The sequence below is a fragment of the Seriola lalandi genome, unplaced genomic scaffold, assembly GCF_002814215.2.
Source record: "Seriola lalandi dorsalis isolate HSWRI2012SDOR001 ecotype SW California unplaced genomic scaffold, Sedor1 jcf7180002054336, whole genome shotgun sequence".
NCBI classification, from domain to species: Eukaryota; Metazoa; Chordata; class Actinopteri; order Carangiformes; family Carangidae; genus Seriola; species Seriola lalandi.
This window is the reverse complement of record NW_019524889.1, coordinates 667,392-691,213: the sequence shown is the minus strand read 5'-3', so window position 1 is coordinate 691,213 and position 23,822 is coordinate 667,392. Positions and strand designations below refer to the sequence as shown.

The 23,822-nt window shown below is 39.4% G+C and overlaps 1 protein-coding gene across 8 annotated transcripts in view; it reads left to right on the top strand.

Annotated features, from left to right (window-relative positions):
- The window catches only part of cobl (cordon-bleu WH2 repeat protein), a 57,990-nt gene that overhangs the window by 17,673 nt on the left and 16,495 nt on the right, over positions 1 to 23,822 (top strand). For 5 of the 8 annotated variants that reach the window (XM_087174300.1, XM_023407474.2, XM_087174295.1 and 2 more), the window contains 5 exons: positions 1,753 to 1,981; positions 3,873 to 3,917; positions 4,710 to 4,798; positions 5,105 to 5,176; positions 11,068 to 11,241. In XM_087174300.1, the coding sequence (XP_087030426.1) occupies positions 1,753 to 1,981; positions 3,873 to 3,917; positions 4,710 to 4,798; positions 5,105 to 5,176; positions 11,068 to 11,241 (609 nt within the window). The remainder of the gene's footprint in view (positions 1 to 1,752; positions 1,982 to 3,872; positions 3,918 to 4,709; positions 4,799 to 5,104; positions 5,177 to 11,067; positions 11,242 to 23,822) is intronic. The other 3 variants (XM_087174297.1, XM_087174298.1, XM_087174299.1) reach the window with 3 other exon arrangements.

The window sequence follows — 23,822 nt, the reverse complement described above, 5'->3', positions numbered from 1 at the left end:
GTTAGAGATTCAACGTAATGGTAGTTTTTGAGGCTGTAGTTGGTGCTGCTGATCAGTTTTATTGTGTTTTATTTAGAGGTGTTCCTAATACTTAGTCTGCCCTCACTGATATGGGGGATGGACAAAATACTGTATAAGAGATGTGTTTCAGTAAAATGCAGTTCAATCTACATCAGTGTAACATTGTAAAAAGGAACTAGACTGATACACTTAGCAATAGTTAAACATCTTGCACCCAGCCAGTTGCTCAATGAATGACATTACTTTTGAAAGCAACAACAGCTTGGTACCTTTCACTGGTACAATAGGATTAAAAGCTCACCACAAAAAGAAACCATGACAAATTGAATAGACAGTAGTTCGTATTAGGATTTCAAGACTTTACAATCACAAGTTGAATCATTACGATACAGACGTATTTGTTGACCCTTGAAAACTACAGCTACTCACTTTTGGGGTAAACACCTTACCTGACGCTGGTTGATGTTGATAATTTACTGCTTCCACCATTTGTCAGTCCATTTATCCTTCTGATTATTTCTCTGAAAATCTTGTCACACACCATTCGTGCACTCCCCAAGAGTAAAAAACCTGTTGATTTTGAAAAAGCCCATAACCTTTGTCTAGTGCTGCCAGTCAACCCACCCGCCTTTGAAATATGTAAAGGACCATATCTCCTGGCTTGTGAGTTGAAAATGCATAATCTTTGCTGTGATATTTATGCTTCCATAGATCATCTATAAAAAACAGTGTTGACTGTCAAAATAATGGATAAGTAGAAAATTATTAGACTTTCAATGCCACTTTACTTAATATACAAAAGCCACTGATGAGCCAGCGACTGAATGAATGACTGTTTTATGAATTCTTTAGCCTCTTGACTTCTGAGTGTGGTGTGTTTTTTTTATAGAAGCTGATGTGTACCACTTACTGATAAAGCTTGCTTTACAGAGTGGCACATCTGTCTGTTCTCCATTAAAGAACACTATGTAGTATTGTGGGATTGACCACAGTCCAACTTCACACCCACATCCAAGATCACATGGATGTCTGCACACACACATGCACACAGACAATGTCTCCAGCCTATTAAATGTTACTTTTTCTGTCAGCAACCAAAGTCTAAACTTCAGTTACTCATTAATGAAGTCTTTCTTTGTCTGTGCTCCTCTGTTCATAATTTTCCACATAAGCACATATCCAAAACATATGTGCATATGTGCCAATTTCTGAATTGCATTTAAGATATTTGGAAGACTTACCTAGACCAAGCTTGCCTCTCAATAATGGTGTACAATGAAACTACAATGTGTAGTATTTTATATTGTGTCTCTCTATCAGTATTACAGATCAGAATAGTAAGTGTACTTTCTGTAACTGATGCCTAGATATTTTCTTCTGTCGGACATTCTGTATCAATCTGCCTTTGCTTTTGGATGTGATCAGTAGAATAATTAATACGCAAAATAAACACATATTTTTTGGCATGGTTGTTTCAAAATCTCATCCAAGAAAGACAATTGGATCCTGCATGTTTTTTGGGGGGGGGGGGGGGGGTGGTTTTGGTGTATGATGTCTGATTTCTTTGTTTTGAGTTTGTTTGTTTGGTTTTTTTTTTAAGAAAATCTCTGTTCTTTGACTGGAGCACAGGAAGACTTCTTGAGTGGATACAGCAGTGTGCTCTCCTCAGCCTTTTCTCTCATCCATTTGTTAGACATTCATTTCAAATTTTTGGTGCTCTCTCTGTATCAGAAAACAGTGCGTTTGATGGTGAACTACCACGGTAGCCAGAAGACAGTGGTGCGGGTCAACCCGTTGGTACCACTCGAGGCTCTGACACCAGCCATCTGTGACAAGTGTGAGTTTGACCCTGCACATGTCCTGCTCCTGAAGGACGCCATCAGTTGCCACGAGCTACCGCTGGACAAATCTCTGGCAGAACTGGGGATCAAGGAGCTCTACGTACATGATCGCAGTCTAGGTAAACCTTAACCATGTGATTCCACATTCACTTTTAAATTACTCAATGTAAAGTGTGCATTCAAACTGATGATCCTATAACCCAGCCACATTTTTAAACAATGAAATAATTAAAAAAATATAGATTAGATATTAATGGAGAAATACCTTTGAATAAAATCCCTTTGTTGGATTTAGTTAATTGAAATGAATAGAGTCCAGTCTTGGTTTATGCTCAGAGAATGTAGTGGCTAATGTTGCTAAGCTTATTGGTGACTTGAGCCTTGGCTTTTGCAGCTATAGTTATTAACTGCTGTTGACCTGCATTGATATCATCCCCAAATCAATTAGCATATGCTATTAGTGAACTGCAAGGTCTTAAAATATTTTTACCCCTTGCCTTACACACTCATGAGAATAAGAGAAACACTGGCTTTAACAGGAAGCTGAGACTCAGTAAACCCAACCCCATTTCGACTGCCAGTGCAATGAGCCACAAAACCACCATTACACTGCATTCTGCAGTACAGCGTGACCTGCATATAAATATTTATTGACATAAAGTTACATGCAGTCAGAATCAATATTAGTTTAACCAGCTGCAGTGACAACAAAGCATAAACAGAAATGTAAGCTTGTGTTTGTGACATTATGTTCAGCTAAATGAACCTTGGTAAGTAGAATTTATCCTCAGGGGTACAGTAGTTAGGATATGTAATCCTTTATCTCGCAGGAAGTTGAATTATGGTCTAAGATCTGCTGGTATAACCATGGTAACAGTCCGCACCCATTGATATTTATAGATATAGTTCTTGTCATGGAGTGTGATTAGAGAGGAAATGCTTGTGGATGATGGCCATGAAAGATTTAAGCAATGACATTTAGAACATTACGTAATTTTTATGGTCACACAGTGTTTCCTCTAGGATTTTTTTCAGCAGTGGGGGCATGCTATCCAGGGGGGGTGGGGGGGTAGAGTAGAGTCAGTGGCAAAGTTTGCACCCAGGCTCATCTCTCTCCCCTGCACCTTCACCCAGCTCTCCCGCTGCTGATCTCCTTCACTTTGTTTAACAACTCCTCCCTGTCTAATGTTACTTGTCTAATAAGATTACATTAAAAGTGTGAGTAACGTAACGCTAACAGCGTTACATAGTTTACACTCACATCACATCTGATTACAAGTGTGAACATTAAAATACTATTTTTTACCTAACCATCATCATTTACGAGTCAGTAAAAGGCTTATGATGCTACCTGACTAGCGTCTTCTTCATCTGTTGTCTCTCTCTTCTTAGAGAAGTATCTGAACAAGCTCATCTGAAAATGCAGTCAGCAGTTAATACATAATGACGTGTAGATATTAGCTTAATGCTATCAATTAGTTTACCCAAGTTAGCGTCACTGAGTTGGCTAATAAGTCTACCTTTTCTCCGGTAATTCGCTGCCTTATTCCTCACGACTACCCTTCTCTGACTCTCACCTGGTGCCTGACGTGATGTCACTTTCAAGGCCGCGCTCTCGCGAGTAATTAACTCCAATAGGATCCCCCAACCACCCCACTCCCTCCCTCCCCTCCACCCGCTGTTGCGCTCATCATCACACAGGCTGTGCTGTGAAGGTGGAGAGATGTGGCGGTGGTGCATTTGCGACAATAAAAAAAAAAAAAAGAAATTTGAAGGCGTGGCGGCTATGACTTAGCAGTGGCGGGCCGCCACTGCTAAATGAATGTAGAGGAAACACTGTCACATACTGTTGTGTAATGGATATATTTTGGTAATTACCTTTTGCTTTTATTATGGAAATGTAACCTATGGAAAATCCTGTTGTGCTAAAAAAGTGCAAATGTAACAAATGAATCAGTTCAGTTATCCATATACAACTAAATATGTTTTACACCTTGTCATGTTTTCCAGTTCTCCAGCCTAAAATGGCTTCTGCCCCTGCTCTAAACTACTCAGGTATTAGTGATGATGAGTCTTGTCTGTCTTAGTATTGCTGGTTCCATTCAAACCCATGTTGCTGTTTAACCCAAAGTACCACTGCTTGCTTATTAACCTCGGAGACATGTGTTTGCTTGTTAGTCATCTGTCTTCAAATAAATAATTTGTTGGTTTAATGTTATTTTGATACTTGTGCTAACATCATCAATGCCCACCAATTTGAAATAATTTATTATTAACTCCCCTTGCCTCTGGTTTAGTTGGAATCCATATAACCCTGTAGTTTAGCTCTGATTTTTGTAATGGTCAGTTAACCTTCCCGCCCTGTCCTTAAGCCAACAGTGTTATCATGACACATTCCTACTTACTGCTTTGTAGACACTGTAAAGGTTAGATACAAGTGGGTCTTGAGAAAAATAAAACGATAGCGCCCTCTGCTGAGGAAAATCAGTAGCTTATTCTACTGTGTTCTTTCTGAATGAAAACAAGATGAGTATTTAGACCACTCCAAAATGTACAGAAATTACCAGTAAAAATGCAAACAACACATTTATTTTTCTTTATCAAGTGAAGCACTTAAATTCGCTTTCATGATTTCAGGAATCAAATTGAATTGGCTTACGTGTACAGTAAGAGTGTACTGTCAATTAAGTATTCTGCTGTCATGATAAAATCATTGTGAATTTCATTGTTAACCTAACATCTATGCATGCAGAAATAATTAATCTACTGAATTGCTCATAAACTGTTCCTCGGTATGACCCTGACTTTTAATATGAAGTGCTGACACTCTTCTTTTTCTTTCTGAAGACTCAATTCGCTCCAGTACCACCAGTTTGGGCAGAGCAGAGAAAAAAGGCTTCCTGGGTATCTTCCAGTTCAGCAGGAGGAAATCAAAGGTAAGATTCCAAACTGCTGTTGTTGTTTTTTGGAAATATGTTGTTTACATTGGTCATTTGATGACAATATTCATTCAGAATTATTCAAGATTAACATCATCATAACTGTCTGCAAAGTTACGCAGTGACTTATTTCTAATTTGCTATTTGAAGTGCCATGAAAAATACGAGGCTGTGTAATAATCAACACACTAACCTTGAGCGGTGCATGTCATTCATATCTATATTGATAGTTACAGCTGAGGCAGGCCGAATGCATGCATGAACAGTTGAATGCTGCATGTTAGCTGTGCCTTCCATTTGCAGACAGAGACAACATCTGTGGACATGGAAGACTTTGATGATACAGTAATCCAAAATACTGACACACAATCCAATGTGAGTATTACTAACACACCTGAAAATACCAGAGGTGATAATTGAAATCAAGGTGGTATCTTGTTTTAATTGTAATCTAACACTTACTCGTCTTTGAAGTATTCAAATCACATATTGTGGGTGGACAGAATTACAGGAAAGTCTTTTACAATATAATACAAACATCTAATATTACAACAATGTCGACATTGTGGCAACAAAAATTGGACCAGCCGGACAAAAGGAGACCTTAATGCTGGTCACTAGTATTAGATTTCATGACATTGTTTGGTGGTTTCTGTTGTTATGTCCATTCCTTATACATTTTTTGCATGGCTGCTGCTAATCTAATATGGCATTCAGCATGATGTATGACACAGAAGGTTTCCCTGAGTACATAATGTTTTTGAATAACAGATTGTGATGAAACACTTAGAATGACATGTAAGAGATGGTCTCTATAGTGGACTACTGGAAATGTTGATTGGATGTTTCAGGTAACACAAGTGCTGCTTGACCATGATATTCATGGTCAAGTTTCCTGTCTGACCAGTCACGAAAAAGAGAATCAGCTTCACAAACATTTTTCAGTGCAGTTTAAATGTTCATTCTGTTGAGAATTTCAGCTTTAAAATAACTGCTGGTCATGGCTGGTTACTGAATTTTTTGTTGTCATCAAGCAATTTTAACACACACACTTGTCATTATTTTGACATTTTATAGAGCAAATGATTGATTAATTCATTGTTTAAAGTTAGTCATTACATCAGTTGATATATATAATAGCCATTAGGTGGTAGGACAAGAAAGACAAGAAATGATTCATGTAAAAATAATTTTTATTTGGAAACTATGGGAGCTTGCCCCAATATGCATTGTTCTGTCCAAGTACTGGTCTTCATTATGGAGGTGGAGGTGCAAAGTTGGCATGACCCGTAGAGTCACAATAGCCACGTATATAGGATACATATGGAAATTTTCCTTTAAGCTCAGGGCCATATTCATCGAATAGGACCTTGTTGCTCATGTACTATTGATTGTTTAGTTGTGGTCATGTGCACTGATGTCCTCCAGAGGGCAGCAACTCTCTCCAGAAGGTTAGCCAGCAGTCTGTTAGGGATCACAGGTCCAAAGAGGAGTCCTAATAATGCTTCTCACAGTTCTTGCACCCACTCCCTTTTCTTTCCAAGACTACTGAATAATAAAATGGCTCTAGAGAATACTGTGATATACTGATGTATATACACAGCTTTATCCTGCAGTCATTATGAATGTAGGGAGTGTACAATAAGTGCTCTGAGATGATCAGAGATAGATAGAAGGATTCAGACACAAAGCATAAGAAACTTGAACCACCCAAAAGGGTTAGTCGGTGGAGGACATTTGAACAAATCTTAATCATCTTTAAAAATGGCTTTAAAGTCGGATTTTAAATCATAAAAACATTGCTAAATCAATGTAGAAGTTTTTATTCCAAGATAAAATTGTATTTGTGTGTGCATGTGAGTGTGTGTGTGTGTGTGTGTGTGTATCTCTGTTTGTGTGTGGAGTGCATCCGTGCTAAACCAGACATTTAGATGCTGCATTAGGCAGCTCTATCTTTTGTATCCATAACTCAATCACATTAATTTGATTTTGAAGCCATGAACTCCAGTTGAGCAGCAGTCATCTGTGGCTCACCTCAGATCAATATGGCATTTGATTGTATTAGCTGGAAAAACACTACCTGACTCACTCTGGTTCTCTTCACTGTTCTGTCCAGCACAAAGCTTGCTCAACTTCTCCACCCTTTACCTCTTTGTTCTCAGCTTTGTTGGATCATTGTCATAATCACATCCTCTTCCTCCAGTTCTAAGCTGTCTATGTGGTGTTCGTCATTCATTTTGGGTTTTTGTATGTCTTCATTGGCTTCATCAGATGCTTCTGACAACATATCCTCCTTCAAATATTTCTTTAGGGTTTGAAAAAACTAGCGAAAATGAAGAAAGACAGGGGAGTGAAAAAGAAAAAAAACATGGATGCATGAATTAAACATTAAATCTAATATAGACAGACTATTTGGTATTTGCTTTGATGTGAAAGTTTATAATTTATTTAAACAGACAGTGAGAGCGAAGTTATATTTATTCATATTGCTGTTTCTCAGCCATATCGCTTTTTCCAGCGGGCTTTAATGCAACTGGGCTTTTTCTCTCCGATATGATTGTTTCTCTGTCAGGGACTGTTATCAGACCACACACATGCATTTGTGCACACAAGCAAAAAACACACACACATATACACATACAGTTTTATCAGCTTGAAGGCATCAGATTACCCTACCTTGGCTACATTAGCACTAAAAGCCCAGCCTCTTATCTCTAACTGTTCATTAGGGGCTAATCTACTGTGTGTGTGTGTGTGTGTGTGAGAGAGAGAGAGTGACTGAGTGAGTGAGTCTGTGTGTGTGTGTGGTCTTGACACGCTAACATGGTCAGAGAGCATCATGGTAAGGGCAGTGCGGATTCTGAAGCAAACTGACATAAAATAGGGACATTCATCTCTTCTTCTTTTCGGGTTTTAAATAAAATCAAGGTCCATATTTATCACGTGTCTCATAACAAATCACCCCAGAAATTATTCCCCACTTTAGCCACTTAACTTTGTTAACTTAGGAAGGACATCCTATCTTTGCCAAGCTCTTGATTACAGCAATAAAATGCAGTTACAGAGTGAACAATTTGGGAACTATGAACTCATTTTTCAGGCCTTAAAGCTCCAGTACAGTGGTAGATTGTTAATGAAAAGATTTTACACAGATTAGTGGTTTTCTAGGATTTGGTGGAACTGGTGTAACACTTTTTATAAAAGCAAGTGAACTGTCATGTGTCTGTGGGCCATTGTAGTGCTCCTATTACTTTTGGTGATACTATTTTTTTTTTTTTTTGTGAGAGCAACTTAGCACCCCATGAAAATCTTGTTTTGGTAACTTTTGACCTTGCAGCGGTATAGAAATGTACTCAAGGATGTATCTTTACACCATGACATCACTGTTGGGTGTGGTTACAGGTACAAAAGTGCACACCTCTGGCCACAACCAGACCACGCCTAACCTACAGTGATCTTGGGTGTGGTCAGAGATGAAAGTTTCAACCAGAGTGGGCAGTGAAACACTGCCTTTCAAATTATGTAACTCCTTAATTATGATTTTTTTTATTTTTTTTATTATTGGGTTTAATTTTGTCTTTTTCAATTAATGTGATGTGACTTCAAGAGGGGCTACAGAACAGATGAAGAGGTGCAGACGAGGAGATAGAAAGAAGGTAAAAGATATTTATTGCAAGGTATGGAGAAGATGGGGATCAGGATAGGGGAAGATCGGGGCTGTTAGCTGTGAACCAGGAACTGAGGCTAGTCTCGGGCAGGGGCAGTTAGTGGCTGGGGTGGCAGGAGTGGGATCTGAGGAAGGGCTGAGTAGTGCAGAGTTCCAGGGCAGAGAAGGAGTAGGGCTGAAAGGACTGCAAGGGCCAAAACAGTAGTAATATGGCAACAAGAACTGAATGTTGAACAGCAAAACTGGTAACAAATTTGGCTCGAAGAGCAGCAACACTGACAGGTAGCAGAGTGGAAGAGGCTGAGTATTTATAGAGGTCTTCATTATGGGACTGTTTGCAGCTGGTGGGGTTCTGCTCTGACTCCAGCACATCTGTGTCTGCTCACACAGTCACAGAGAGCGAGACAGGGAGAGAGGGCAGAGAGGTACTCAGGGTGTGGCAACAGTTTAAGGAGACACTGAATTGGGGGTGGTGGGCGGGGCAGACCCCAAATAAGGGGAAGGAGTGGAAGAGAGCAAGTGAGAAAGTCAGCCAGAGTTCATGTGAATTTTGCGCTTTCTTTAAAAAAAGAATGGAAATCACATTAATCACTTCCAACATTTCTTATTTGTTCTGTTCTGTCAACCTACATCTGCCATCTGCCCCAACTCCCCCTTGCCTTGTTCTTACCCCTGTCAGTCCCCCAGCACAGTGAACAACTGTTAACCGAACAATACAGATTTTTATTAAATATATTATAATGTCATTTTTTCTGCTGTAAGTTTAGGTTGTACAGTGTTAATGTCCTTATTTCATGTTTGTATTGAATGTGATTATTACACATTTATTTTATATAATGTTTGTGTGTTTGACGAATCACAGACATAATAGGTATTACCTTGGTTACATAGAAAACCAAACTTAAAACCCTAAAAAGGCATAAAGATAGAGAAAGTGATCAGGAATCTACATGGGTATTTTGTGAAAGTACCAGCTATGAACACACTTCCCAGTGTCATGTGGATTGTCTCTCAAAGTCCAATGGATTCTTTATTTACAAACGATGAACCTCATTAGATTAAAGACAAACTGTGACTAAGCAATATATACAGTATATGCACATTTGAATTCACATGAACATTTGATGCATGTTATTGTCTGAATCTTCCTTTTTTTTTTTGCTTTAAACAGTGGTGTCAACCAATAGTGTGATTCTGGATGTTGTCTCTGTCCTCCACCCCTTACCATGTTAGGCATGTACTGACACATGATATAGCACAGCAGTAACTGATAGAATAGTCACTATATGTTATTAATACAATGAGTATAGTGTTTGGATATAAGGCGAGACATTTGTAAAGGTTACATGATAATCCCAGTGGATATTTCCATGCTGAAAAGTACAAAAAGTGCACATGTTTTCTTGCAGTCCTTTGATTCATCTCTTTAACTTAAGTGCAGTGTAACAGGTTCCCCAATACAATATTATTGTTCATAGTATAAGAATCAAAAATAACAATCAAAATATATTTTAACATTTTTTGACGTGAAAGAAGCTGTAAGCATGTCAACTGGACTTCTCTTCTCAGGGCTTTTTTTTTTTTTTTTTTAAGAAGTTTTGTTCTTTTCCCATCCCTCCCCACTGTGAGATGTTCTAACCTTAGGTCCAATTAATTCTAATGATCTGAACTTTATGTTCCTTTTTGCTCTGCTTTTATGCTGTATCCAGGCATTGTCTGAACGCATCAATTAATCTGCTTTTAAACACTTTTCTTTTCTGGGGATCTGGAGATCATGGGGGGGTTTGATTTCCCCCGATAGGCCAAGGCTCTGTACCAAGCTGAGCCACGGGGAGGTTCAGATATTCAGGAGCACTTTGGGCTCTCTTTGATCAGATATTGAAAACCATTTTGTGTTCCAATGCTTTAGTCAGGAGCAGCCACCCTTTGAAAATGTGGTTGCACTTTCAACTTGGTCAAATAAATGTTAAAAAATGGGCTATACCTTCATAAACATTAGATTTCACGTGTATGTGCATGTGTCAATGTTTTTAAACTTGTATACACTATAAATGGTGGAAGTGAGGATCTTCCTCTGAGGTCAATTTCAAAGTTAGATATGAAATAACTGCTTATGATAAAAATTTTCATTTTAATTCTAAAATTAGTCCTCAGTCCTTGAAATAAAAACCAGTCCTGTCAATGCTTTTCTTTGTTAGGTAACAGGATATCCTGCCATGTAATATTTTTCAATTACATTTTGTTGAAAGTTAGGTTGGCCATGGACCAGGAAAGAAGTGATTTTTCATCTGAATTCTTCTTTGAATCTTTGAATCAAGTCAACCAGTGTATGGATATGTGATTTTGCAACTCTTAAAACTTTTTTCAAGCCTCTTTCCATAAGTTTCATCCAGGCGTCTCCGAATTTGGATCATAACTGAGCGATCCTTCAAAATGTGATGGCATTTCGATCATGGGGGGGTGTAACAGCAGCATGATGAATTCATATGTCTTTAACTCAGTGGTCATGTGTCTGACTCACACATTTGCTCATATATGTGCTTACATACATATTTGTCAATCTGACTTCACCCCTTTTTGTTCTTGATTTTACCCACAGGGTCTGGCCTCAGTGTCCAGCGTAGAAGACCGGCCCAGTACCTTGGGTCAGTCTCAGTCGGTCATGAATATGTCCAGGATGTCTCCCAAATCTGAAAGCAAGAAGAGAAGGGCCCCTGCACCACCGGAGGCCCCGACACCCATCATGGGACACATGAGCTTCGAGGGCTATCAGGTTAGTCAGATTAAAATACATCAATTAAAGGATTCATACCACTGACTTCATGATAAAACAAACAACAACAAAAAATGGGTTTGAAACTTATTCCACTGTAAAACTTAACATACATCCAGTGTGGCACTAATTCACACCCACAGAGCAAACACAAATACACACAGAAATGAATAGGTACTTCACTGAAGACGGACTGCATACACACATAAATTCAAAAACTCTTTTGAAACAATGTATAATTGGGATTATAATGATGACACTCCCCAGCATTTTCATCTTAGAAAAGGTCCCAATTATGTAAAATATCTGAATCCTCAGCTCTCAGGATGACCTGGAGCAAGAAATCTGAAAGCTGCAATCCTTCTGACGCAGCCTTTCCTTTGGGTATTTTGGCCTGAGATTCAGCACCTCAAGGTCAGAGTGACCTGTATCTTCTATATTAGAGCAACAGCTCCCTGCAGTCTCGTTATAGTGTTATGGCGGCATGCTGGGAAATGTCGTATAGCAACCGACATCCTTCCTCCCTCCCTGAGATAATAGGTTTTGTTTATTTGGAGGAGCGAGTGCACTTGAAGCTTATGTTATCGAGAGGAAATTTTTGTCGTCAGGACGGCATGGAAAATTGTGTTATTCTCTTTAGCTTAATTACCTAAAGTGAACTGAGTATAGAGGTGCGGAAAACATTTCTGAGAAGTGTGCGATGGGAATCGTTAGTGACCAAAGATGTTGCAAAATGTAACACGTTCACCGTTGAAAGCAACAAAGATGACAGTAGTGAAAAACACAAGGATCATAATTAATTTCAGTTCAAGTGTATCACTAAAGAGGTTAAGATCTTAAACCTAACCAGAGTAAACTTAACCACTCAGCTGATCCAAAACTTAACATCATCTTTCCACTTTAGTGTATATCTGTAGAGCTGGATTAACAATTACATAGCTACACATTTGAGAAGGTATAAATGCGACTAGTGTCTGAATGTGCCCTTCCTTTATTGCATTCATTGACTCTATTGTAGATATTTTTTTCTTTTTTTGTGACTGTGACTCTATTAAGAAGCTCCTTATAGCTGCTGCGATTATTTTTAGTATTGCAAATTGTAGTTAAGCAGAGGGAGACGGTAATTTATCTGTCCACCTGTCAGACTAAGAGTTATGACAGACACCAGAGCTGAAACACTGAGACACCACTGGGAGTCACCAGGGCAGCTACACAGAGCAGGAGTCTGGAAGGTCATTTCAGGACTTGATGACTGGTCTAATAATAGGTTCATCCATCTCGCTCTTATGTCTTCTCTGAACTGTTACCCTGTCTGAACACAAAGTCTCATGTATATTCATGCGCATCCACACATTGCAAGGTCATACTGTGGTGCAGGACGCCTCTCATGTTTCACCTCTCTGTTTTGTGGTGTTGCTTGTTGAGCGGAGAGACTGTGGACAGGCTGTTGATGTGTTCTGCTGGTCTTATCAACAGTTCAGCCTCAGGTCAACAAGTGACAGAGATTTCATGTGTTTGTCACACAGAATAACAACAAGCTTGTAGAAAGTAGAAGTTCTCTGTTGACTTCATGAGCATTTTTAAACATTTCAATGGTCAACATATAGACTGATAGATGAATAAATGGATGTAAAGTTGGAATTATTGATTGATTGTTTGATATTACTTAATAAGGAGATGTGATGAGGCAGTGTCATCTAAGGACACAACAGAGGTGTCAGGTGTTCAAAGATTACCATCATGTTTGGCCTGTGTTTGTTGTGCGCATGTGATTAAAAAGGATTTAGGTTCAGTGAAGGGTGTCATAGCAGCCAGGGTTAACCAGGTTTTAATCAGGGGCTTTGACGTTAAAGAGCTCTGCATGACTTGAATCTGTGGAACAAGTGTGCATCAAATCAAATCAAATCAGAATCGGAGTTGTACTTTCACGTTACCATAAAATTTGTAGTTGCTGGAGGTGGTATTAAGCTACCACAGAAAAAAAACGGCACACTTAGCTCATCAGTAAAGGAACACATTATCTTCAGCAACTCCGAGCTCCAGTGAAAACAGATGTCACGCTATACTTTGTAAAATATAATAGTTCAGATACAGGTTTGCCCACAAGGGATGGGCTGGAGGTGGGCCAGCTGGCAGTCAGAACGCACACACAATTGATCACTAAATGTACTGTTTGTATTTGCTGTGTTTTTGTTGGATTTCGCTGACTCAGACCTGTCATTCACTACAAGCACTTTATCCAACCCGCTGCATGCTTGTTTGTGATACAATCTTCGCTCCCCGATGTCTGTACATACAGTACGAGAATGCGCATGTGTCCTGGTGTGCATTTGAAAGAGAGGAGGATTAGGCACATCATAGCAGGTCATCTGAGGACAGCTTCCTATGATGACTCTCCTCAATATAGACCTCCCTCTGTGCTGAACAAGCATAGGTGGTCAACTAATTGTGGCTTTACAAGACACAGTAATGGACAGTGACATGGTAATATAAGCTATAAGTATGATGAGATTGCTATAATGAAACTAAATGCTTCAAATAGCCTTTGGAGAGGCAGAGATCATGGAGGGCGGTCATTTAAATCATAGTAAGAATATGGTTAGATTAACATCATTGACAAAATTAGGAGGGTCAGAAACTCTTCATGGTTGACTGGGGAAATGTAGGTCAAACTGAGGGCCATGTTTGAGGGCAAGATGACAAGCTGGCAATTATCGACTTCTTATTTGATCACAAATTAAGAATTCAGGTTAATTTTTTGGCTACAGATGACATAGCACTTTGTACTTCTTGCTTTACTTTTTCTAATGTCGGTGGTGTAAGGATTGAAGCTGAACCATAATGTAAACTTGCTTGAACACTTGGCCAATGCAGTATTCTTGGGTAGATGTTTTTAGTGACCATTTACAGAATTATGTGATATCATTCATGGTGGTAATTCGATTTTTTTTTTTTTACACCATATGGATAGATGTCAGGGTGTTGTCAGCATTCAGAAACGAGAATTTAAACATCTCTGTTTAAGATCTTGTTCCGTTTACAGTAGTGAAAGAAGATCGTTGACCTTTTTCAATGTCTGAGGGGCAGGTTGCTATATACAGGAGTGAGAATGGGAATAGCAAGGGCACTAAAAACAGATGACACAGGATTCCAGGAAGAGTGTAAAGTCATCTTCGACTGTAGGAGAATTAGGTGGTTTCTCATGGTGGAGTTGTCACGGAGTTAGAGAAGTTTTCAGTTTTTTTCCTCGGCTTAACAATCAGCAATCTGTTGATTATGTGCATATTTTTTATTGTTGTATTTTACCTTGGTTGTATATATTTTTTAATTTTCTAAATGTGTAGATTATAATGGTTTATGTGTAATTTATCTCACTTTTTAAACTTTCATATTTTGCTGATGTAGTTCATTATTGTTTTATTTCAGGTACAGTCCTTTGAGACATACACTGTGATATCAGGCTTTAATAAAACTTTGACTTAACAATCTGTGTCTGTCTTTAAGAGAGAAGCACTGAATTAAATTATGTTTTGGAACATCGAGTTCAGAAAAACACAGCCTTGTTTTTCCAGCAGTGATAGGCAATCTGTTATTGTGGTTTGGAAAGGAAGCCATGTCTACATTGCCTCTTGTGATAAAGGAGTTCACATAAATTCTGAGCTTTCTGCTTCACTGCTCAGTAACAGAAGGTGCTTCTTGAGTAAGTGCATTGGTGCTCATGTGTGTTGTGTTGTGTGTGCAAGACGAGTGAAAGATAAAGACAGAACAACTGAAGCAGAGAATGAGAGCGAGGATTAAGAGCAAAAGAGAGAAACTGAGTCACGTAGAGACACAGAAAGTCAAAGTAAGGTAACATCAAGTCTTCTAAGAGTGTAGATGTGTGTATTTAAGTTGTGCGATATTAACAATGTATAAGCTTTTGGGCCATCTTTCCAAAATGCATTACAGCATGAAATCTGGTTGGAAAGGCCCTAGCACCACCCTTACCTCACAGAGGAGCCGTAGAGCGTAAGTGCACAGCAGGGTAAAAGTTAAACAGAGGACAAGCAGCATTAAGAAGAAGAAGGTGAAGGAGTAATGAGATCAGTAAGCAGTAAGCAGGCTGTTTCCTGTGAAACCTAGAGCCAGGGAAGAGAGATATGAGCCAGAGAGAAGAGGGCCGACACTTCATAATTTACACATTACATCCTTCTGTTGAGACAAGTGAATCCTGATGTGGGAATTAAATTTTGTTGACTGTCTCTCAGTTGGAAGAACACAAATGAACCATGGTAGCAGAAACACTGTTGCATCTGAATGAGATTAAATTCCTCAAGGGAGATCCAGTTGTCAGATCTGACAGAGAATTGCCCGGAACAACTCTGATAATGTTGATGCGATTGCCGATCAGATCTTAATTATAGCAGTTTTCAATAGTGCAAGGGACAGAAGTACGTTTTTCTGTTTAATCCAAACTAAAGATGTTTTTATGTCTCGGACAGCTCTCTCTGTGTGTGTGTGTGTGTGTGTGTGTGTGTGTGTGTGTGTGTGTGTGTGTGTGTGTGTGTGTGTGTGTGTGTGTGTGTGTGTGTGTGTGTGTGTGTGTGTGGATATGTCCATGCATTGTATGTATGCCATTGCACATGTTTGTTGAAGAACATGGCAGTCTGAGCTTTCTGCCAAAAACAGTTCTCTGTGTTGGATGAATTGGTTTTTGTGCATGCTGTGTGTGTGTGGCTTCTTGATTGATCGAGCTGGCTACGTTTTTCCTCCCGATGATCTGTCACTCTGCGAAAATACAGAGTTGGCAGCAGAGGGAGGCTTGTTTTTCACAGCCATCCATCAGTCATGTAATTGTCTATAACGGTAGCTAACTTTAATCTGCTCTAATGCACAGCTCTGCTTCAATCAGACAGACAAAACACAAGTTGCTACTGGATCTGTGTTCAGTAATATGAAGTTTCTCTATAGACTTTTACCTTATTAATTTCTTTGCTTTGGTTTTTCTTCTTTGCTATCCATCTGGGTTTTTTTTTTCATTCCATAATTTTTCCCCTGGATAACAGCTTTTCTACATACCCTGTGTTTTGTCTCCTTTGCAACATTTTCTGTCTGGTCACAGCTTTACGAAATGAATACACCCTCCACTTAACAACATAAACAAAGAAGTTCAGCCGTATTGTTGTTGGGTTTCATAGCTGTTAGTCCCTGTTGTATTTGTGGTTAGATAGGCTTAGCCTTGGTCAGATTAGAGTCTGTGAGAGAACAAGAGAGCAAAATAAGGGAGGGTAAAAATAAGAAAAGCATTGCAAGGACAGAAAGAGAGAACATAACCTGGCAGTCCTGATGTGAGAGGTCAAGAGAGGTTTGGAAGCATGCAGAAACGGATGTTTACCTGTTATGTCTCTACTGTATCTCTCCATGTACTCTCAAGGAATAAAACAGGTTTTGTCAAATCAGTTTGGAGCAAAAACAAAAAGGCAGTCCTGCCTCCGTTCATCCCTCATCCTCGTCTTCACCCTTCATCGTTCCTTTAGAGCAGCTGTTTTTGGTCATTTGTGCTACCATTGAAAAGAGCAGGTACTCTGGTTCTTGTGAGGCAATGTACATTTTACATATGTATGTTTCAAGAGTCTTGATGCAACTGACAAAGAGATGTAATACAATATGTGTTGTATTTAGATGTTAGTCTGAGATTTGCTGGGTCATTTACACGTGCATATATGAGTCAATTACAGCACATCAGCTTTTTGGATACTACTTGATTGACCTTTTCTTTTTTTTGCTTTAACACTGTAACAGGTGAAAAGATGATCTTTGACAGTTTATTTTCTTGCTGGTTGATTCCCTGTATACTCAGCCCTCTTAGATGGACTGCCAGTGTAAAGCTGAATTCTGTAAAGCAATTGAAAATGTAGCTTTTGATACACAGTACAGTAGGTAATAAAACAGTACTTCCAATCTATTTTTATACCTTCATGCTGGTGACAGCGGTGGCCAGAGGCATTATGTCTTCAGGTTGTTCGTCCAATTCTTGTGAAGGCGATACATCAGGAACGCCTTGAGGGAATTTCTCACAATTTCCCACTTGGACTCGGGGATGAACTGATCAGATTTTGTGTGGTCAAAGAGTGAGGTCACTGTGACCTCTCAAAGTACGTTTTTGGCTAATACTCAAATCATACACTTATTATAACACAGTTTAACACAAACGTCCAATTCGCTTCACTGTGACATCATAATGTGCATAAACACTTTTCTGACCATAACTCAGGAACAGAGGGGGAGATATGTGACCATATTTCCTGCAACTTGTCTGGTGGGTGGAGGCACACAACTCCAATGTGGTAATTCTAGTTTTACCTCATTTAGTCTTATGCTGTTATTGAATTTCAGCTTTGTCATACACATGTCTACTAAGAGCATAATCACTATTTATAGTGAATATGTGCAACATGTCTTGTGGACTGTACGTGTGCTTGGTCTTGTGGTTGTGGTGCCTGAAGTGTACTCTAGGTAGGCACTATGAGCTTTCTATTCTTATGCACTGACCTTGAAGATTGTGAAAGTGTGAGTAAGGGGCCAGGAATAGGGGTACACGTCACCCTGCCATGCGGCCTATGTAGGACAGGATTTGTTTGCACTTGAAGCTGTCAAAACATCTTGTGTATGACACCAGCCAGCACAGATGGGACAAACGAATGAAGCGAATCTATGTTTGTGTCAGTCTCGTGTGTGTGTGTATGTATATATATGTGTGTGTATGTATGTATGTATGTATGTATGTATAATATATTTTTTTTTTTTCATGATATGTTTTTGCCTGTTTAAGCTAAATGCAGATGCAGATTTCATGTAAAGCACATTAAAATCAGTAAAAGCGCCATACTCCACATTGGCAATGGGATCCCAAAAAAAGTGATTTCGAATTTGACTTCAAGTTTTTATTGTAGGCAATGTAGCTACATTACTCACTTTATTACCACTACCAGTACTAGTGTGAACGTGCATTATTTTACTCTGATTCCTCTTACCTCTGACCCACTGCACATATGAACATCACTGATAAAGTAGGGAAAAGGTGAAGAAAACATAAAATTTCAGTGGGTTAGTAGGACAAAGTAGATGACAATGGAAGTGGGTCAGCCATGTGTCTCCTTATCCTTAGCTAGTCTCTTCACCGCCCCTCCTTTTCACACACACATTATTAAGACCTTTAACATAAAACTCTTTTCATCATACATGCACAGCCACATATGTTCATTATAACACACACACACACACACAATAACCCTAACACATGCTAACTGTCCTCCGGCCTTACTGTTAGGATGTTTTTGACCTCGGTGCCCTCGCAGTGTTGAGACAGTTCAGCCGCTATTATTATTATCTCTGACACGCACATATATACACATACTTCTGTGCGCACACCCATGCATATATGAATGTACTCATGCATGTTGACATGCACAGGCACACACATATACAATCTACAAACACACACGCACATACTCCATTTCACATTCCACATTAGCGCTGTAATGTTGCCCTGTTACAAAGCCCCCTCACCCATCAAGAGTCCTTCAAAACAACTGATGAATGGTCACGCCACCAGGTTGCAGGCTCCATGGGTGGCCCTATCTGATCAACATGCTCCAACATGGGGCCCTTTGCCTCTCAAACCATAGAGTGGAAAATTTAATGGACACACCAGACTGTCCTGGTATGGCCTTCTTTGCACTTTTGTGTAAAGGCACATTCCCTTTAAAAATGTACCCATGTACACAACTTTCTCAGTCGTTCTTTAATGAGCCAATATGAGACCAAATAAGAACAGGGAAAACTATGATGTGTTTAACCAAAGAAGCATGTTGATAGATGATAACACCTTGTGCAGGAGGTGCGCCTCTATCCCAACTAGTTGTGATCAGTGGGAGAGACTTTGATCACACATTAAATTGACCAATAAATGGGAGCAATTTATTTGTTTCATTTTCTCCACTGCCTTTTATTTTAGCTATATTATTCAGCATGATGAAACAATAAACAACACTTCAGCAATTTTAGTGCAGAGCATCTCTCCTTCAATAATAGATTTTACCAGTCTTCAGTCTAAGCACCATTAATGAGACAAAAACACTGGAGAGAACAAATAGCTTTGAGTAACTGTAATCAGGTTCTTTATTTTTGTCTTATTAGTGGTGTTACTGTAGAAATGGAAAAAAGGAACATGCTCATGCTCATGCCCACAAATTCATGAGTGAAAATTGAAAAATGAACCATTTCTCTGCACCTCAGACAGCTCATTTGTTACAGTTTCAGTTTTTCTTCTTTTTTTTTAAGTAAGAGATTACTAACTTGGACGAAAGTAGCTCATTGCAGATTGAGATATATCAGTATCAGTGTATATGTTGACAATACATATTTGTCCACCACAGAGAAACCTTCTTTTTTCAACTCAACTACTTTGTGCAGGATATTAACCAAATTTAAGGGATCCTTATCAAAACTGCTTATGCTATGTGTGTATGTAAATGTTGAGTTTAGTTTAGTTTATATCTTAGCTTATCTTAATCTTAAATATCAATTTCAGAATTGGGTTAAAAAAATAAATGTTATGTTATTTCTGGTTTTCTGGTATTTATGTTTGTTAATCCCTATGTTTTTAATTAATTAATATTTTCATTTCCTGTTGCCAATAAATGAACCCGACTGATACAGACTGGTTGCAATGCAACAAGGAATTTATTTTTGAAAATATGTAAACAAACAATGAACAATATGAACAAATATTCAATCTGAGGAATAGTTTGTACTCTGAATCTTCAGGCAGGAAACAGCAACAGAGAGTCTTTGTGAACCAGCTGAAGAAACTTCATTTGGCTGAGGCTCATGTTGGCCTGCTTTCCAGTGGTGACAGGAGATGGGTGGGGTTAGATGAGCTGGTGGAACTGAAACCACAGCAGAGTGTCTGGTAGGCACCCCACAAATATCCTCACAATCCATGACTAAAGCAAGTTCAGCAGGAGGGGGTCAAAGGAGATGGTGGAGATGACACCACAGCAGTGTCTGGTTATCTGGTGGGCCCCTCAGCAGCGGCTGAATGTTCAGCAGGTAGAGGAAAAGAGTCTGGCTCTGGGGTGGGAGTGGGCTGTTCCTCTGCTTCATCCAGGCTGTTGTTCAAGTCATTCTAGGTGACAGTGTTGACAGGGGTTTCAGCAGCGGTTGTCAGGTCATCCAGTACAGCAGAGATGACAGGAGGCTGAGGAGAAGGTAGAGGAGAAGAGTCTGGTTCTAGGTTGGAAAATGGCTGCTCCTCTACTTCATCCATGAAATTGTTCAAGCTATTGTGGATGGCAGTGGTGGTCGAAGGAGCTAGTGTAGGAGCAGTGACGGCAGAGTCTGGTCCTTGTTCAAGTTTTCATCAGGGGTGTTTGCACTCCCTACACCATCCACCAGGTCTGCTGGCTCAGTCCAATCCTTGTGAGTGTTCATTTATTGACATATTTACAGGAGAAATTAGGAGTAATGTAATAGCTGGCTCAAAATGACTGTGAGATCTTTTCAGGAGTCTGGTCTTATCAGCTTGAGAAGAGGTCTGGCTTCATTCTCATCAAAGTCCATCAGTTCAAAATCCCAGAAATGAAAGAAAATGAAAGAACACACAAGTTTCATCTTTACTGTCCCCCTCTGCCTCATTACACACAGACTGGTGTGACATGACAAGAGTTTAGGCTGAATGTGTGTGTGTGTGTGCACCCTGAGTGTGCTTTTGCTCTTCTCCACCAGCAGCTCAGTCAGATCTTCAGCAGTCACCTCAGATGGGAGCCAGTTTTCTCTTGAAGCCTCAGAAGTTCAGAGATCTGAACAACATACAAGAGATAATAATATAATGTTATTCTACCGCTTCTTATTTAGAGTTTTAACTACATCTGAAAAAACACCAGCAAAGAAACTTCTTACATACCTTGATAGGACTGTAGATGCCTCTGCCTCTGCCAGTAAACTCCAAACAAATTAAACTGTCAAAATGACTGTGAAAATTTCACAGTAAGTTCAACAATAGACTCAAGAGTACTCACACACAGTTTATCCTCCAGACACAAATGAGGTGAAACTTCACACACCCTTCACCCTTTTAGGGTGTGGAGCCACTGAGATTACCATTCAAGAGCTTTCTGTGTGTGTGTGTATGTATGTATATATATATATATATATATATATATATATATATATATATATATATATATATATATATATATCCATGCACACACACACTTGTTTCATTAATGTGTCTACCATCCACCATCACACAGACCTCAATTATTTCCAGTAAAACTGAGGTCAATGTGTTAAAACTGTTTTTACCTTTACATATTATTTTTTTTATTTCTTTTATTCTGCTGTTCAGTGTTTCAAGTGAAGTGTTATCAGTGATTAGAGCAACACAAACCAAATACATCTGAGCTCTACTGCATCAGATTGAGCTACAATATGCAGACACTATATCCACATTTTGATCACTGATATCAGACATATTGGTCCCTTGACAATGCGGAGCCCTGTGAGTCCAGGTTACGTTAAAGGGGTACTTCAAGTCAAACTCCAAAAATGTGATCTTACATTCCCCGAAATGTAACCCAACCAGTAAGATCTTTTTGTCAGACATTTGCTGGATTCTACTGGACACCCCCTTGTCTCACAGCCCCAGGGCTTTTGTTATTAATTTTCAAGCCTGCATGCCCAAGCCTAGATATGACACACATGACAACATTGTCAGGGTTATTTTCCCAGACTTGACAAAGCCTGATTAAGCCATTCACAGACTAAATAGTCCTCTCTATGACTAGTAAACTGACCTTTATGACTAAAATCAGTGGAGCTTAGCTTTTAACTGAAGCCCCAGACGTTGTTTCTGCTTTTGATTTGATGCAAAATGACTTGATTGTAGTTACGGTGTAAGGACTTGAGGATCAAGTCATACTTTGACTGTCCTTTGGTTTAGGGGCCACAAGGCTGACTTGAGAAATAAAGTGGCTTGATCCTGCCTCTTGCAGGAGTATGTGCATAGCTCTTGAAAAAAAGTGATCTTTGGTCAGCCACTGACCAAGATCATCTTCCCCGATAATGTACATCTATTCTTTTGTTTGAAAAACTGCTGCAAATGTAAAATCAGTAAACAATACACATAAACAACACAGTGTATATGTAATCATATTACACAGACAGCTTAACTTAATGTATATTGCGACCCTGAATGTGGTATAAGAAGATTCTTGAGTCTTGGCTTCAGTCTCTAACAATCTTAAGTACATGCTTGCTGTGTTCCCAGTCATGGCGCCAATAAGCCCATGAGTGCAGCACACATGTAACCCTGCAACCCTTAACAACCCCCTAATCCATACACCCCAGCTCAGTCTGACATATGAGATATACTGTTCCTTCTCACCTCATGTATGTGTGTGCACTCATTGGCATATGTGAGAGTGTGTATGTGCTCATACAGTCACACAGAAAAGTGTGTGTGCATGTGTGTTGAGGCCACAGCTCTCTTCCTTTCATAGCAGGGCTTGGCTGCAGTCTTATGTTTCATTCTGCAGGGAACACACACACAAACATGCTGGCACACATGCATGCACACACGCACACGCGCGCACACACACACACACACACACACACACACACACACATACATCCATCCATCTTCATAGGCAAGTCAGTCATCCATTTCAGCTTCAACTTTGGCCCACATCACTGGTAAGTCTGTATTCATGTATGTATGAATACCAGAGACGGAGAGAAGCGGGAGACCAAGGAAGAGAAAGACAACCAGTTGGGGGGCCATTTGGTTTCCATAGAATGCCATGCATTGAGTTCACTGAGTTCACATGTGTGAACCCAGTTCGCCTGGGGAAAGGCAAGGTGGCCTGATCTCCCTCTTGTCCTGCTGCATGATGCAACACTACATGCAGCTTCAGGCATGTTCTCTGTAGAGTCTCAGTGTGAAGAAAAGTTGAACTGCTGCAGTAATTTGGATTTCTTGAAAAAGGGACATCTGCACTGTTGCAGCCTGCCCATAGACCTTTTAAATTGATTCTTAGAAAGCTGACTAAACAGTGAATAAGATCAGTTGCACATGAGGGTGAGAATGGTGTGATTTCCCTGTGAAATAAAACAGATCATTTCCCACTTGTTAGTTGATTCATAGTCTTATCCCTTTTTTCCCTTTATTTTTCTCTCTTCCTTTCCCCTTTTATCCTCCTCTCCTAAATAGTCTGAATTAAAAATGTTTTAAACCCTAATTATTATATAAAAACATAAAACAGTATTAATGTTATGAAACATCAGCTGACAGAAATCTGTTGAAACACTTGTCCCGGCTAAACTAACTATCACTCCATCATTTCAATTTTTTTTTTTTTCATTTTTCCACTATTGACCTCTTGCCTGAGTGACGTAGGTTGATCTTTTCCGATGATAATAATGTGTGAACTGAACTGAGTGTTGAACGTACAGGAACAACATGCCAGAACACAATTTCTAGATTTTTTTTTTGTTTTTGTTTGCACACGCACACGGAAGAAATGACATCTGTGCTAACA